At 57.5% G+C, this 16,410-nt stretch overlaps 1 protein-coding gene across 1 annotated transcript; it reads left to right on the forward strand.

Moving 5' to 3' along the window:
* The first annotated feature begins 202 nt into the window (after positions 1–202).
* Positions 203–15,333, forward strand: ATP13A1 (ATPase 13A1). Its single transcript, XM_037028672.1, has 26 exons — positions 203–1,029; positions 3,066–3,155; positions 3,261–3,451; positions 5,223–5,295; positions 5,479–5,634; positions 5,717–5,786; positions 5,863–5,969; positions 6,503–6,632; positions 6,752–6,807; positions 7,336–7,462; positions 7,538–7,675; positions 7,751–7,871; positions 8,225–8,382; positions 8,727–8,902; positions 8,977–9,087; positions 9,991–10,116; positions 10,629–10,737; positions 12,193–12,392; positions 12,467–12,563; positions 13,217–13,380; positions 13,450–13,564; positions 13,687–13,883; positions 14,264–14,406; positions 14,583–14,694; positions 14,777–14,920; positions 15,006–15,333. Exons 1-26 carry the CDS (start codon positions 640–642, stop codon positions 15,114–15,116), a joined length of 3,612 nt encoding a protein of 1,203 aa, XP_036884567.1. The 5' UTR covers positions 203–639; the 3' UTR covers positions 15,117–15,333.
* The last annotated feature ends 1,077 nt before the right edge of the window (positions 15,334–16,410 follow it).

Raw genomic sequence — 16,410 nt, forward strand, 5'->3', positions numbered from 1 at the left:
TTTATGTTAAAGTTGTAACTTTTTGTGTGTGTAATTATCCATTACGTGATGGCTCTTGTCCAGCGTGGCTGAGTCAGGTGCTAGCTGTCCACCCCGCCCGCCCCAGCCCGGTCCAGGACACGGACAGAAGGACCTCCCAGCACCAGGAGCCGAGCTTGGGACCCACCCATCACGAGCTCCGCCCCCACACGTCCGGAATCTTCACCACCTCGAGGACCAGTGCCCAGAACACCGGCACTTCCCTAACAGGCTCGCCTCCATACGGTACAGGCTTCGCCACTGACTACCCAGAAGGCGGAGGCCCGTACAGTCAGAGGAGGGCCGGCGGCTTCCGGTTCAGGTTGTGGTGTTGGCCCCCAGCCCGCGTTGCCTTGTCTATTCCGGTCTCAGTCCGGCGTGGCAGGGCCGACAGCGGCCCCAGTCCTTTCAGATCCTCTCTGTCATGGCGGCGCCCTGCCACTCCTTCCGACCAAGCCTGTCATGGCGGCACCCTGATTAGTCATTTCTGGACCCTGCCCCTCATGCTGCACCAGCTCTTCCTACTCTAGGCTGCCATGGCGGCTCCCAAGGGTCACCGGAAGTAAAACTTTAAATGTGAGGTGGAGCCTCTGCCCGGAAGCAAACGCGGCTCTGGGAAAGATGGCGGCAGCGGTGGGCAACGCGCTTCCTTGCGGGACCCGGTCTTGTGGTGCTCGGCCCGGCAGGCAGCCCAAACCCGCGCCGCAGCCACGCACGCTCCTTGCGGCCGGGCCGGCGCTCATAGCGAGCGGCGACGAGCTGGTCGCCGCCGTGTGGCCATGCCGGCGACTGGCGCTGTTGCGGCGCCTCACGGTGCTGCCGTTCGCCGGGCTGCTCTACCCGGCCTGGCTAGGCGCCGCGGCCGCAGGCTGCTGGGGCTGGGACAGCAGCTGGGCGCAGGTCCCCGAGGCCGCGCTGCTAGTGCTTGCCACTATCTGCCTCGCGCACGCGCTCACCGTCCTCTCGGGACATTGGTCCGTGCACGCTCACTGCGCGCTCACCTGCACCCCGGTAAGTGCGCGGACAGGAGCCCGACCCCCACAGGGGCGGGTCTCGGGGCGGGTCCCAGCCACTGCGTTTTCGTCGATCTCCAGCCTGGCCCCGGCCTCCCGTCATCTGGGCTTAGGTTCCCAAGCGGTTCCCTATGCACTTCAGCGCTGGCGTAATTTTGGTCCCACTGCTGATTTTCTGTGCCACCCTGGCACAGGTTACGACCTTTCTTGGAATTCCTCCCGGTGCTGTCATTCAGATTTCACAAGGTAATACCTGTAAAAAGCTTAGCGCAGAACCCAACACGTGTCTCTGTTTGATAGCTCCCATCGTAGCGAACTCGATTGTTTCTGCTGGAAACAGTCCTCTCTTCCTTGTTGTATGCCTCCCACCTTGATTGTCAACGTGTGAGGCTAGACCTGCCAAGTGGGGTTTCCTGTCTGTGAAGTGTGGTTTAAAAACTGAACATCAGTCCGGCTCTCCACTGCTCAAAGGCCTCCGGTATTGTGACCAGAACGAGCTTGAAATGCAGTTAATGGTACTGTTTAAAAGAAGCAGGGAGCTATTTGTGAGCAAGCGACTTAACTGCTTGGGGTCTCTTTTTGTGTCTGCAAGATGAGGGTGGTGATGGCATGGACTGCTGTCAGAATGTGATCCTTAGTCCCAAGATGTGGAGGAGTGAAAGGTGCCCTGGGGTCAGCAGCTGATATCCAGGACTGCACCCACCGCTCTCTAGGGCGGCCCCCCCACCCCCACCCCCGCAGGTTTGGAGCCATGGGTGTGGAGGTCAGCCTCAGGCCAGCCTCCCCTCTGATCCCAGGTGGGTGTCTGCTGGAAGAAGAGGGAAAGGAACCAACACCAGGGCCTGGCTGCAGCAAGAGGCAGGAGCTGCCATCTTTGACTTCTAATTTGGACTGAATCCTCTTTCCCTTCCGAGTACAACCCCCTCCCCCTTACCAACAAGCCTTATTCCAAGGGAGGGGTTCAAACTTTGGGGCTTGGTAGATTCAAGTCAGTATGATGAAAGACCCCAGCAAGGGACAGGAAAATGGAAGGAGGGTGGAGGGAGTTTAACACCCCGTAAACTTCCAGCTGCCTTTTGGCCTGTATCTTAAAAGAGAACAACGAGGAGCTAAGCAGCTGTGGGGTTAGGACAGATAGACCCAGATTTGCATCAGAGATCTCAGGCACTGGAGTTTCAGTTTCCTGAGTTTCAGTTTCCCCATCTGTAAAGTGAGAGCCGAAACCCCTACCTCCAGGTGCCTTTGTGAGAAAAAACATGGCATCTGCACAGCTCCGGGTGTGGGGCTGGCCCCAGTAGCACTTTGTCCTTTTCTTCCATGGCACTACCAGAGAGTTATATATGTGTGTTACTATCTTCTGCCTACTTCCATTGCCCACGCACCCTCTGAGGATCAGGGCCTTGCTTTTCCTGGTCACTACTGTGACACCCTCCCTCAAACCCACGTTGGCCGAACGGCAGTGGCGCGCTGGGCGGGGGGGGGGGGGGGGNGGGCGCTGGGGGGGGGGGGGGGGGGGGGGGGTCAGCTCATGACTGAAGGGGTGCTCATCGAGCTCCATTCAGTGCTTCCACGTCTAGGTGCTGAGGAAACAGTAGTGGACAGAGCAGGCAAAACCCATTCATTGCCTTCACGGTGTTAGTAGTAGAGACTTGTGCTCAGCAGTCAGTGCTAAATAAAGAGAGAATAGGGATGAGGATAGGAATGTGGTGACAGAACTTCACACGGGGTGTCCAAGTGTGGCTTCCTGAGGAGAAGATGTTTAAGCAAAGGCCTGAAAGCTGTGTGTCCACATGTTCCAGACAGAACAGTACAGGCCAAGCCCATTAGCTGGGGCAAGGACTGGTCATTCCTCCTTGCTGGAGGACACAGCAGGAATAGTAATGGGGTCAGGGGAGGAAGCCAAGCATCAGTAGACAAAGTGAGCTCTGAGAGGGCTGGGTTCACAAGGATGGAGGGTTGCGCCTCGTACTGGGCACTATTCTTCCTACAGTGGGACTTGAGAAGGGCTCAGCAGCATTGCTTTGCCTCTCACAGGAGTACGATCCCAGCAAAGCGACCTTCGTGAAGGTGGTCCCGACCCCCAACAATGGCTCCACTGAGCTCGTGGCCCTGCACCGAGACGAGGTAGGGACCACCTGCCAGGCTGCCCGGTGAGGGACTTGGGTGAGAGTCCCAGGCACTGACATCCCAGGTCAGGAACCTCTGCCACAGATAGGCCTTCTCCCATAGGGCGAGGACGGGCAGGAGGTGCTGTCCTTCGAATTCCAGAAGATCAAGTATTCCTACGATGCCCAGGAGAAGAAGCGCTTCCTCCCCGTGGCCTTTCCTGTGCGAAATTCATTCTCTTACTACCAAAGCTACAGGGGGTTCCAGGAAGACGCGGAGATCCGTGCAGCTGAGAAGAAGTTTGGGAGTAACAAGTGAGTCCTGACATCCCTATGCCCCCTCTGCTAACAGGGCCCAGCCTTGGTCAGTGGGCACAGGCCTTGCACTGTCTCGGAGGCCAGTGGCCCCTTTCCTGTTTCTGCCCCTTGGCGCTCCTGGGTCAGGGGCCCTGGGGAATGAGGAGGGAGAGTTGACCTTTCCAACAAAACGTCTCAAGTGAAAGTGGCAAGGGTAGGAATGTGGTGACAGAACTTCACATGGGTGTCCAGGTGTGGCCGGACAATGTGCTGTAGTCTAGTCTCCCCTGAATTCGCCCCCCGACAGGAATCTCATGGAGGGCTCTGGTCCAGAAGCCCTTCCTGGGGAGCCTGGCATACAAAAGTTGGCTTTGGGTTCTCGTTTTGTTTTTGCAATTCCCCTCTTCATTTTAAATTCTTTCTTTGCCCTACCCAGATAGCTCATTTGGTTAGAGTGTTGTCCCAATACACAGAGGTGCAGTTCAATCCCCTCCCCAGTCAGGGCATATATAAGAATCAACCAATGAATGGCCCTGCCTGGTATAGCTCAGTGGATTGAGCGCGGACCTGCGAAGAAACAAAGGATCATGGTTCGGTTCCCAGTCGGGGCACATGCCTGAGTTGCAGGCCAGTTCCCAGCAAGGGACACACAAGCAACCGTACATTGATATTTCTCTCCTCTCTTTCCCTTCCCCTCTAAAGATAAGTAAATAAAATCTTTTAAAAAAAAAAAGAATCAACCAGTGAATGCATTAATAAGTGGAACAACAAATCAGTGTTTCTCCCCCACTGCCCGCCCTTTAAAATCAATCAATAACAAATTTAAAAAAAATAAAATCTTGTTTTAAATGTCGGTTCTATCCCAGCACTTAAAGAATGGTGATAAAAAAGAAGTCAGTTAACAGGATAGCTCTTAATTGTATCAGACAGAACGGCAGGTGCAGTGTGTGCACCTTCTCCTTTAATCTTCACCACTGCTGCCAGCGGCGACTCGAGCCTGGGCGAGGGCACAGCTGGACTTCTAAGCCCCTGTCCTGGTCACCGTGACAGTCATCCCTATGACGCACAGAACCTCTAGGGAATTCTTTCTGGACTTATGTGTTTATTACAACCATCAGTCTAATAGGAAGATACCGAAGAAATGTTTACCGGCTCCCATGTCCTCACTGCCCCTCCCATCACATCATCCCAACTCCTTTTAAGGCAGAGGACACAGTACAGTGCGGGACTCAGATTATTGTTGTCACAGTGGTTTTCACCTCACACCCCCATCCCGGAGTCTGCTACACACAGTGCTGCAGACCATACCCCTAGCCCCCACTCCTGTCACATTCCTGAAGCTTGTATTCAGGGAGTTTGGGGGAAATCCTGGCTCCAGACCTCCACTCTTCAGAGTGAGGTAGGGCTCGGGGTTCAGGCTTCTGGCTGCCCGGCCTCCTCTGTGCAGGTTCAGCTTTAGGGCCCCCACCCCAGGCAAGGTGCTTCTACACTTGCTTTGTCTCTTGACCAGATGATGGGTTCTCATTTCACCAGCCCCAACTTGGGTCGGGGGGGGGGGGTGGCTTCCTGAAGACCTTGTTGCCATTCAGAAGCTTCATCTGGGTTCAGCAGAGCAGAGGGCTAGGGGCAGATAGCATGCCTTCCCTGGTGCATGGCTGAATGGAGAATCCTGTCACGAAGCTTGCCAAGCCTTCTCATTTCCTAAGGAGGCCTGCAGTGCCCCCAGGTGGAGGTGTCAGGGTGGAGCCTCTGAGGTCTCCCAACACAAATGGGGTCTGATTTCTTGCAGGGCAGAGATGGTGGTGCCTGACTTTTCAGAGCTATTCAAGGAGAGAGCCACAGCGCCTTTCTTTGTGTTCCAGGTAAAATAACAGCTCCAGCCCTTCTCCTCCTGCTCCATTCTTTAGGACTTTCATAGCCAGAGTGCCATGTTCCCAGTTCCAAACCCCAAAATCTTCATCCTCGGGTCAGAGTCCTGAGGTGGGTGGAATGGCCCTCGGTGTACGTCCAGTTCTCAGCAGGCATCCTCACTGCATTCTGGGCAGGTGTTCTGCGTGGGACTCTGGTGCCTGGATGAGTATTGGTACTACAGCGTCTTCACACTCTCCATGTTGGTGGCCTTCGAGGCCTCCCTGGTTCAACAGCAGATGCGCAACATGTCTGAGATCCGGAAGATGGGCAATAAGCCCCACACGATCCAGGTGCGGCCAGCAGGGTCCCCGAGGTCTTGGTGTGCCCAACACAGGTGCATTCCCAGAGCTGACCATATACCACCCCTCACAGGTCTACCGAAGCCGCAAGTGGAGGCCCATCGCCAGTGACGAGGTTGTGCCCGGGGACATTGTCTCCATTGGTGAGGCCCAGGTCTGCTCTTTCCCGGTGGCATCTTAGCCTTGGCTTCTGCCTCACCCTCTGGCGGTACCCCGCAGGTCGCTCACCACAGGATAACCTGGTGCCATGTGATGTGCTCTTGCTTCGAGGCCGCTGCATCGTGGATGAGGCCATGCTCACAGGGGAGTCGGTGCCACAGATGAAGGTGCGGGGAAGGGAAGTCCTCAGTCCAATCAGGCATCTTGCTGACCCATTCTTGGAGGGGCCACTGGCCAGGAGAGTGTTGGGATGCTGCCTAGGTGCATGTAGAGGAGAAAAGGAATCCTGGCCCAGGAGGCTGGAGGAGGCCGTGGGTGCAGCATCTGGACAGAGCTGCTAGGTCTCTGCGCCCTGGACAAATGGAAACTGGGAAACTGGGTTGTGAGGGGCAGAAGAGATGAGAGTCCTAGAGCATTGGGGGCATCCAGGTATCCTGAGATAACAGACTGAGGTGGACTGCAAGAAATGGGAAGAGTGAGTTCTGGGAGTGGACAGGTTTAGGGTCACAGGAAGTCAACATACGTGCTGATGGCAAGAAGACAGCATTAGGACCTCTGCCCCTGCTGAGATCCACTGAGCCAGGCAGCGAGCCCTGTGAGGAGCGAGAGGGCTCTTCCAGCCCCAGGCCCAGTTCTCCAGAGACCAGGTGGAGGAGGGGGCCAAGGTGGGACTGACCATCAACTTCACTGTCCTCCCCAGGAACCCATTGAAGACCTCAGCCCTGACCGGGTGCTGGACCTACAGGCCGACTCCCGGCTTCATGTCATCTTTGGGGGCACCAAGGTGGTACAGCACATCCCCCCCCAGAAGGCCACCACGGGCCTGAAGCGTAGGTGCCTTGGGAGTTTCTGGGGGTGTCCTGGCCTCACCTCCCACCCCCTCCATGTCTGATTGGCCATGAGGGAGTCTGGACAGACACAATGATGCTGGCTTCAATTGTTTCCACAGCGGTCGACAGTGGATGTGTAGCCTTCGTCCTCAGGACTGGATTCAACACATCTCAGGTGGGGCATCTTGCCTGGCTCTGGGGAAGGTGACCTCCATGGCAGGTGGTGGACACTTGAGACTGTGGCCCTTTTAGGCCCCAGAACATTTACCCGACAGGCTCACTCTGACAGCAGGCACTGGGCCAGAGGCCGTGTGGAGGTGAACTCATAACCAGGCCCACTTTCCCCAGCTGAGGGTCTGGTGGGGGATAGACAGCGGACCAGCTGTGACCACGTGTTTTGGGGTCATGAACAGAGTTGAGCCCTCGAACTCATTAAAGCAGCAAAAACACTGACAGGCAGAGGTGATAGCCAGACCTTCTTTCAGAAATTTCTGCCCCCATGTCAGCCACTTCCTTCTCCCACCCCCTGGCCTTGGCCACTGGTCTCCATAGCCCTTGGCTGAGTTGCAGCCACCCATGTGACCATGTAGTTCCTGGAGCATTTGTGTGATAGATTGCAGGATTCACTGGTGGATCCCCAGCTGAGGGTGGATCTGCTCCTGATGCCCTGACTGATGATCTGCCTCTGACTCTGTCCTTCCAGGGCAAGCTGCTGCGCACAATCCTCTTTGGGGTCAAGAGAGTGACTGCCAACAACCTGGAGACCTTTGTCTTCATTCTCTTTCTCCTTGTTTTTGCCATCGCAGCAGCTACCTACGTGTGGATTGAAGGTCAGTGCCACGTACCCCACCAAATTGCTGGGTCCCATGCCCATCACCCCAGGCTAACAGCCCCTGTCTTCGCAGGCACTAAGGATCCCAGCCGGAACCGCTACAAGCTGTTTCTGGAATGCACACTGATCCTCACGTCCGTCGTGCCTCCCGAGCTACCCATTGAGTTGTCTCTGGCTGTCAACACTTCCCTCATTGCCCTGGCCAAGCTCTGTGAGTGCCTGGGGCAGAGCTGGGGCACCAAGGGCAGGGGCCTGGCAGGACCCTGACCCTGGCTTCCCCTCCCAGATATGTACTGTACAGAGCCCTTCCGGATCCCCTTTGCTGGCAAAGTAGAGGTGTGCTGCTTTGACAAGACAGGGACCTTGACCAGCGACAGCCTGGTGGTGCGAGGTGTGGCTGGGCTCAGGTGAGCATGGAGGCCTAGGCCAGGAGGTGCCCAGCCAGCTCAAGGGCCTGACAGCTGCCCACCCACGCCCCCAAAGTGAGGGCCTGTCAGAGGCCCTACTGTGGGGGTCTGATCCAGGGGGCTGCCTGTGCAGTCTCAGCAAGTGACAGCTGCATGCGAGTCACCCTGAGCTTCGAGTGAGCAGGTACATGACATCTAGGGGCATCCATGAGAAAAGTAAAGGTGTCTCGAGGACCAGATGACACCTTGCTGCTCTGAAGTGACCGGCACGGAATATGGGGGCTCATACTTCCTCCTGGCTGGCAGTTCTAAGGTCCTTCCACCCTGTAACCAGCTGTTCCCCTTCCTTGCAGAGATGGAAAGGAGGTGACCCCTGTGTCCAACATCCCCGTGGAAACGCATCGGGCCCTGGCCTCATGTCACTCCCTGATGCAGCTGGATGATGGCACCTTGGTGGGTGACCCCCTGGAGAAGGCCATGCTGACAGCTGTGGACTGGACACTGACCAAAGGTGAGTGGCTGCAGTCTTGGGCCCAGACAGCTGTCACACCCCCGGGCCAGCAAAACTGACCCTTCAGAGATCACTGTGGATCCAGTTCAGGCTGGCGGGTGGATGGAGGCGCCTCTGACCTGGGACCTGCCACCCCTTTGGGTGTCCCCTTGGTTGGAACCCACCCTACCCAAAGCTACAGGGCAGGGTCCTCCAAGCCCTGGTCTTTCAGCTCTGACTCCCTGGAGCCAGGAGCCCTTAGGCCCCGGGTCTGGGGATGGGGGTGGGAGGAAGGAGGGACAGGCGGGGGCCTGGCTGCCTCTTTGGAGCGAAGGCCCTCAGGACTCGTACTTATTTGTTTCCAGATGAGAAAGTATTCCCCCGAAGTATTAAAACTCAGGGGCTGAAAATTCACCAGCGCTTTCATTTTGCCAGTGCCCTAAAGCGAATGTCCGTGCTCGCCTCCTACGAGAAGCTGGGCTCCACGGACCTCTGCTACATCGCGGCTGTGAAGGGGGCCCCTGAAACCCTGCACGCCATGGTGAGCTGAGCCCGGGGTTGGGGGGGGGGGGTCAATGCAAGGTGGTCGGTAACGTCCCCCTGCATTCCCTGCAGTTCTCCCAGTGCCCACCCAACTATCACCACATCCACACGGAGATTTCCCGGGAAGGAGCCCGTGTCCTGGCTCTGGGGTACAAGGAGCTGGGGCACCTCACCCACCAGCAGGTAAGGGCCCAGGCTCCCCACCTGCCGGCCTCTCCCACTTCCATCACGGCCACATCACGTTGTACCCTCTCAGCATCCCTGTGAGCAGGCATGGTTTGCTTTCCTCCTCCCCAGTCTCTACCTTTGGGGATTCCAGGTGGCACTCAGCCTTCTGGCCCTTCCCCTCCATGGTGCTCTGCCGCCATGGGACCCCCATCCCGTCCCAGAGCCTAGAGCTCCTATCCCCACACCCAGGGGTCCTCACTCACCCTTAGGAAACATCAGAAGACATCTTGGATTACTGTCCAGTCTAGCTCTGCCCCTGCCCAGCCTGGCCACCTGGTTCCTGCATGGTTTGGGGACATCCCCAGTTGTCAGTTGTATTACCGCATGCCATCCGCTCTTCTCCAGCCTCCACTGCCAGCGCTCCTTTACCTGCTTCCACCTTGACCTTCATCCAGGCCAGCTGCACCCAGTGGCCAAGAGATCCTTCCAGAACAAATGCCTGGTCATATAACCACTCCTGCTCGGCGCCACCCCTGACCCTGTCTGCCTTGTCCACTGCCTTCATCTGTTTTGTGACACTCAGCACTCTGATTCTGTGGTTTTATTTATTGCACGCCTTCCCCAGGAGACGGCCTTCATGAGGGTGGGCATCTTTGGTTTCTGGGATGACCAGAGGGTGAGCGCATACTGGGTGGTTAACAAAGCAGAGTTACTGACAGAAGCCAAGACACAAGGCCTCTGTGATGATGTGCCGTGTCCGTGCTGGGAAACGGAAGTACCATCGGTGGCAGGGACCACCCAGCCATTGCCAGGCCCATCAAGCCCTTTTCTGACCTCCCCACCCAGCACACTGTTGGAGCCCAGGAAATGGGGGAGGGGCAGGTCACGATTGTGAGAGCCCCCCATGTTTGTCCACAGGCCCGGGAGGTCAAGCGGGAGGCCTTGGAGTGCAACCTCAAGTTCGTCGGCTTCATCGTGGTCTCCTGCCCCCTCAAGGCTGATTCCAAGGCTGTGATTCGGGAGATCCAGAATGCCTCCCACCGGGTATGGCCTCAGGACCTCTCCCCACCAGGCCCCTCAGGCAGGTGGGCGGTGGGTCTCGGCTCCTCCTTGCGGTTAAGAGGATGTGGAAGCAATACCCAGACAGTTGGCGTCTGTCTGTCTCAGTGTCTTTATTAGTCTCTTCACCCTGGTGATTTGTGGTGTCTAGTTTGGGGCTCAGGATGCAGTTTAGAGTGTGGGAGATAAGTGGGCCGCCTCAGTGTCCCCACCCCCCCACACGACAACCTCCTGGGCACCCACCGATCCAAAAAGGTCCACGCCAAAAGCTGACTCACAGTCTACACTTCGAGGAAAGGTACGGGTGTTCTCAGGAAAGACACACGTACGAGTACTATTTTTATAAAATGTCCCCAGGTGGGGTTACATTGTGGTTTTGGAAGTCCAATCCCTCTCAAGGGGCCAAGACCTCCCCCTATGAACTCCTTAGAGGGGACTCAGGCAGCAGGTGTCCAGGCTGGAGCCCTGCCCCACCGAGCCTCCACCCCTCTCCCTAGGTGGTCATGATCACGGGTGACAACCCGCTCACTGCCTGCCATGTGGCCCAGGAACTGCACTTCATTGAAAAGGCACGCACGCTGATCCTGCAGCCTCCTGCGGAGAAAGGTGAGGCCCTGCGGGGCTGGGGGCTGAGGAGAAACCACGAATCCAACCCATAACGGCTCCTGGGTTGCCAGGCCTGAGTAAACATGCCCGGTGTCCTTAAGTACCTGTGATGGTGGCAGCAGTGTGACATGGGCCTGTGGATCACAGCCCTGCTCCTTAGGCCATCTGGCCAAGGACCTCCGTGCTCGTATGGGTGGTCACTGGCTCTGGGTCGGTGGTGACTTAAAACCTCGAGGCAGGTGACTGTAGTTGCTCTATCCTACATTTCATATTGTCCATCTTCCTCAGACCCAACAGGCTGCCTGTGCACAGTAGCACCCTCCTCCCAAGCTCAGGGACTGCCGGTGCTGGTGCTCAGTGTGGCCAGGCCCTGGGCAGAGGGCCTGGGGCAGGTCGCCACATTGTCCCTTCACCCTGCACAGGGGGCTTGCCATCCCCCTGCCACGTAGGAGGGAGCCATCCGAAGCAGCTGTTGGCACCCAACTTTACAGACAAGGAAATACAGAGAGGTGAACCCTCCCACTCAGGTCACTTGGTGCCATGTGACTAAGCATTTAAACCTGGGTGGCCTGACTGCAGCCACTGGCCACTCCTAAGAAACCAAAAGCTGGTCACTTGGCTGCAAGTAGTACCCCAGAGTGAGGAGCAAATCCGGCCCCCGCACTTTCTGGCCTGTGGCATTGGGTCTGTCAGGCACTGAAGGATGGTGCCCAGGGCAGGACCTGGCTAAGGAGCAACATGCACCAGGGTGTGTCCACAGGGCTGCAGGGCTACAGGCCGGGGGAGGGTGTTGGTAAGGCCCAGCCAGGTTGGCTTCTGGAACCTCCCGGCCTTTCTCCCAGTCTGCACTGCTGGTCCCAGGGCTCCTTCCAGCTCCAGACTCGGCTCTTGAGAGGGCAGGGGTTGTGGGCAGGTGGTCCAGAGAGGTAGCTGTCAGGGCTGTTGATTGGCAAGTGAAGCTCCTCCAAAAAAAGAGCAACAACAAAAGCCAGTGGAGGTTTCCTGCCCCACCGAGACAGTCTGGGGTGAGCCACCCAGTGCCAGGAGGACAAGGGGCCAGCCATCTGGAAAGAGGAAGTCAATAGTGAGTGTCTGGCCAGAGGAAGTGACTTGAGGCTCCCCAGCCCTGAGAGAGTGGGGGCCAGGAAGGCCGCAAGAGTGGAGCTAATTACGTAACAAACTTGGGGTAGGCCTGGGTTGGAGTTTAGCCCCTTCACATGGCCTCAGGCCCTGGGTTCTGGGATCTCCCATCTGTGTTGGAGCGTTCTGAACAAGCTCTGTAGGGCAGTAGGATCCAGGGCACATGTAGGTGTAGGTGAGGCTTGGGAGAAGTGAGGACAGGTGTGAGAGTCGAGGTGCTCCAGAGAGGAGAGACGGGCCAGGCATGTGGAGTCCGCGTGAGAGGTCTGCCTTATGTCTGACCCCCGTCCCTGACCCTGGGCACTGGCCCTGCAGGTCAACCCTGTGAGTGGTGCTCCATCGACGGCAGCGTCGTGCTACCCCTGGCCCAAGGCTCCCCGAAGACACTGGCCCAGGAGCATGCCCTGTGCCTCACAGGCGATGGCTTGGCCCACCTGCAGGCAGAGGACCCTGAGCAGCTGTTGCGCCTCATCCCCCACGTGCAGGTGTTCGCCCGAGTGGCCCCTAAACAGAAGGTGAGTGCCCAGGTGACAGGCAAGCAGGGCCTTAAGGCAGCACACAGCGTTCACTTGGTCCTTTGCCCACACAGGAGTTTGTTATCACCAGCCTGAAGGAGCTGGGCTACGTGACCCTGATGTGTGGGGATGGTACCAATGACGTGGGCGCCCTGAAGCATGCTGACGTGGGTGAGTCACATGGGCAGGGGCTAGTCCTCCCTTTGCTGTTCTGCCGACAAGGCACAGCATAAAGGGCACCTCCCCAGCAGTGGGTAGGGTGGGGCTGATAGGGTCAGGGAGCCAAGGGTCTACAGGGAGAGGAAGGAACCGTGTGTCAGGGGCACCACAGCCGTGGGGAAAATTTGGGGAGCCAGGGAAGCTCTGTGGGGCAAGTGCAAATTGGTTTGCTCAGGCCCCCTGGGCACCACGTGGGCACAGAGGCCAGGGGAGATGGGACAGTGGGAACAGACAAGTTACTGGAGCTGAAGCGTTTGCCAGCAGTTCACAGCCTGGGATCTCCACTGATGATACATTTTATTTACTTGCCAACTGGAACATCCACTGAGTGTTTATTTACCTCTTAGAACTATGATCCTTGACAGTAAACTTCTTTGGAATTCAGTTAGTCTTGACCCATTTAGTATTGAGGATTTGGGGGGCTTTTGTTTTTTTTATTTTTAAGCAGTTTATAGCAGGTAAGATAAATGCTCTCTGAGGTACTCCTTGGTGGGAGGTTTGGCTCCAAGGCCTTTGGCTCCATCTTGGCTTTGAACAGACACCCAGCTCCAGCTTGGGGCTGGCGGGCTCCCCTGGACCCTAACACACACCTCCCCACCCCTCAGGTGTGGCACTCCTCGCCAATGCCCCAGAGCGGGTTGTAGAGAGGAGGAGACGGCCCCGAGACAGCCCCGTCCTGAGCAACAGCAGCAGCGTCAGGGCCACCTCCAGGGCAGCCAAGCAGCGTTTGGGACTCCCACCCCCAGAGGAGCAGCCCACCTCTCAGAGGGTGAGTCTTGGGAGGGGTCTCCGGCTCCCCCTTGTGGCCAGGCCTCACCCACTGCCACCCACCCCACAGGACCGCCTGAGCCAGGTGCTGCGGGACCTGGAGGATGAGAGCACACCCATTGTGAAGCTGGGGGATGCCAGTATCGCAGCGCCCTTCACCTCCAAGCTCTCGTCTATTCAGTGCAGTGAGTCCCCCCCACTGGCCTTGTGTGTCGTCGTTGTCATCTTGTCGTGTCCCGTCCGTGTCCCCCCCCTCCAACCCTGAATGGCACTTGTGCCCACTCCTGCCGTCCTCCTCCCCCCACAGTCTGTCACGTGATCAAGCAGGGCCGATGCACACTCGTGACCACACTGCAGATGTTCAAGATCCTGGCACTCAATGCCCTCATCCTGGCCTACAGTCAGAGTGTCCTCTACCTGGAGGGTGTCAAGTTCAGTGACTTCCAGGCCACACTACAGGGGCTGCTGCTGGCCGGCTGCTTCCTTTTCATCTCCCGCTCCAAGGTGGGCTGGGATCCCAGACAAAACGATGGCACCTGCTCTGGAGGCTTTGTGGAATTGTGGCAAGGGACACTTGGGCCTGGCAGGACGGGCTGTTAGAGATGCTGCCAGATGTCATCTTTTTCTACCTCAGCAGCCCTCAGGGTGGGAGTTGTCCCCTCGTTACAGATTGGGGTGCAGAGGGGAGCCCACTGAGGCTCTTCCAGGTAGCGCAGCTGGGTCCCCAGTATTGTCCATGGGCAAGCAGGGCTGTAGAGACTGGCACCAACCTGTGGGCCCAGGATGTACTAGGTCTGCAAGAGACATGGTGGGTGGATGGCCCAGAGCATTCTGGGCTTTGACACTCACCCGTCTCCTCACCACACCCCTGCCCACCCCTGCAGCCCCTCAAGACCCTGTCCCGAGAGCGGCCCCTGCCCAACATTTTCAACCTATACACCATCCTCACAGTCCTGCTCCAGTTCTGTGTGCACTTCCTAAGTCTCGTCTACCTATACAGTGAGGCGCAGGCCCGGAGCCCTGAAAAGTAAGTGCCACCCTAGTAGCAGGCACCCAGAGGAGGTAGCATCTCTTGTGGTGGGAGGTGGGAGGAGGATGCAGGTGCAGGCGTTGGCCTGGGGCAGCCAGGGTCAAGCAGAGCCCTAGCTGAGGGTGGGGGCAGTGGGGGCAACAGAAAGGCCCTGACGCCCATGCATCCTGCAGGCAGGAACAATTTGTGGACCTGTACAAGGAGTTTGAGCCAAGCCTGGTCAACAGCACTGTATACATCATGGCCATGGCCATGCAGATGGCCACCTTTGCCATCAACTACAAGGTGCGGTCCAGCCCTAGCCCAGGCTTGCCCTGCCCACCCACCCGGACCCCCCAGCACACAGCTGTTCTCTCTGTCCCCGCAGGGCCCACCCTTCATGGAGAGCCTGTCTGACAACAAGCCTTTGGTATGGAGCCTAGCTGTGTCACTCCTAGCCATTGTGGGCCTGCTTCTTGGTTCCTCACCTGACTTCAACAGCCAGTTTGGCCTTGTGGACATCCCTGTGGAGGTGAGTGTCCCTGTGGCTGGGGCCCCAGGACTTGGCCTGGGCCCCTCTGCAGACACCCAGTTCATCATCGCTCCCTGCCCTGCAGTTCAAGCTGGTCATCGCCCAGGTCCTGATCCTTGACTTCTGCCTGGCACTCCTGGCCGACCGTGTCCTGCAGTTCTGCCTGGGGACCCCGAAGCTGAAAGTGCCTTCCTGAGACGGCAGTGCCAGCACCCAACTGCCCACCCTGCTACCGCCAGGAGCCCCATGTGGGCCCCAGAAAGGAACACTGCCCCGTGGCAAGGCCAGCCCAGCCTTGCCCACTGACATTGAGCTGGGACTCCCCCACACACCCCAGTCCAAAGGCCTGGCTGGCAGAACCAGCCCCCAGCCAGCACCTTTGGTAAATAAAGCAGCATCCACAGTTTTAAGAAGCCCTGTCTCCACATCTGTTTGTACCATGCAAGGTGTCACCAGGAGGCTGGATGTTCACCAGAGAAGATCCTGGTGCCTCCCAGAAGGCTGTGTGAGGTTGTTAACCACACCCTCTGCCATGGTCAGTGCTCAGATGGGCTGAGCTTCCAGCACCGAGAACTCTCCGTAGTTCCTGGCTTAACAAGCACTCCCATATTTCTGTGGTCTCAGCTTCCTATTTTGACCCCTCAGGCACTGGGGAAGCCTTAGGGTCTATGGCATTTTTCCCTTTTCAGTAATACACAAAATAACATCCTGCTTCCACCACCACCACACGCCCGCCCTGGCTCTCCCCTTACACTCCATCCTTTTTTTTTTTTTTTGTAATCCTCACCTGAGGCTCGGTTTTTATTAATTTGAGAGAGAGAGGAAGGGGTGGGGTGGGGAGAGAACCATCAATGTGAGAGGATCATTGATTGGCTGCTTTCCATACGCTCCCCGACTGGGGACAGGAGCTCAAACCTGCAACCTAGGTAGGTGCCCTGACCAGGGATCAAACGTGCTCCGGCCAACTGAGCCACCTGGCCGGAGCAGCACTCCCTCCTTTCAAAGGGCACTCACTGCAACTCAGGACGTCCAAGTAGGCATGCCACATGGGAGGTGAGAGTCACAGCCAGCTGGCGACATGCCTTGTCAACAGCAAAAAACTTCAGGAAAAAAAAAAACCATGAAGTCTTCGTTTACAGCCAGGAATTCTGTGGAGTGAAGAATAGGCACATTTTTAAAAACTTTAGACAAGCTGCATGTGACAACCACCAGCCAGGGGATCTAGGCCCAGACTTCCAGGGACCCTCTCCCCACCAGTACTCGTTAGGGTGTTCTCAGTTCCTGCCCCCACCCAACCCCGTTGGTCACCCTCAGCAGCCCACCACTATCTGGCTCTCCAGTCAGCCTAGTGCTGTCTGCAGGCGGAGGAGCCCCTGAAAAGGGGCCGGGTCGGTGGCCCACACCTGCGAGCGTCATGTGAGCAGGACTGGCCAAGGTCTCCAGAGAGTGGCCCCAGATCCCAGCCAGCAGAGGGGTCCTGTGGTCATGTG

This window comes from Sturnira hondurensis, unplaced genomic scaffold (genome assembly GCF_014824575.4).
Source record: "Sturnira hondurensis isolate 20B ecotype Veracruz unplaced genomic scaffold, ASM1482457v3 Scaffold0020119, whole genome shotgun sequence".
NCBI lineage: Eukaryota > Metazoa > Chordata > Mammalia > Chiroptera > Phyllostomidae > Sturnira > Sturnira hondurensis.

Excerpts from the sequence above, each read along its gene's own strand:
- ATP13A1 (XM_037028672.1), top strand. The coding sequence starts at position 640 with ATGGCGGCAGCGGTGGGCAACGCGCTTCCTTGCGGGACCCGGTCTTGT. Across the intron at positions 5,635-5,716 it reads ATAAGCCCCACACGATCCAG|GTCTACCGAAGCCGCAAGTG; the intron begins GTGCGGCCAGCA and ends CACCCCTCACAG. Across the intron at positions 5,970-6,502 it reads AGTCGGTGCCACAGATGAAG|GAACCCATTGAAGACCTCAG; the intron begins GTGCGGGGAAGG and ends TGTCCTCCCCAG.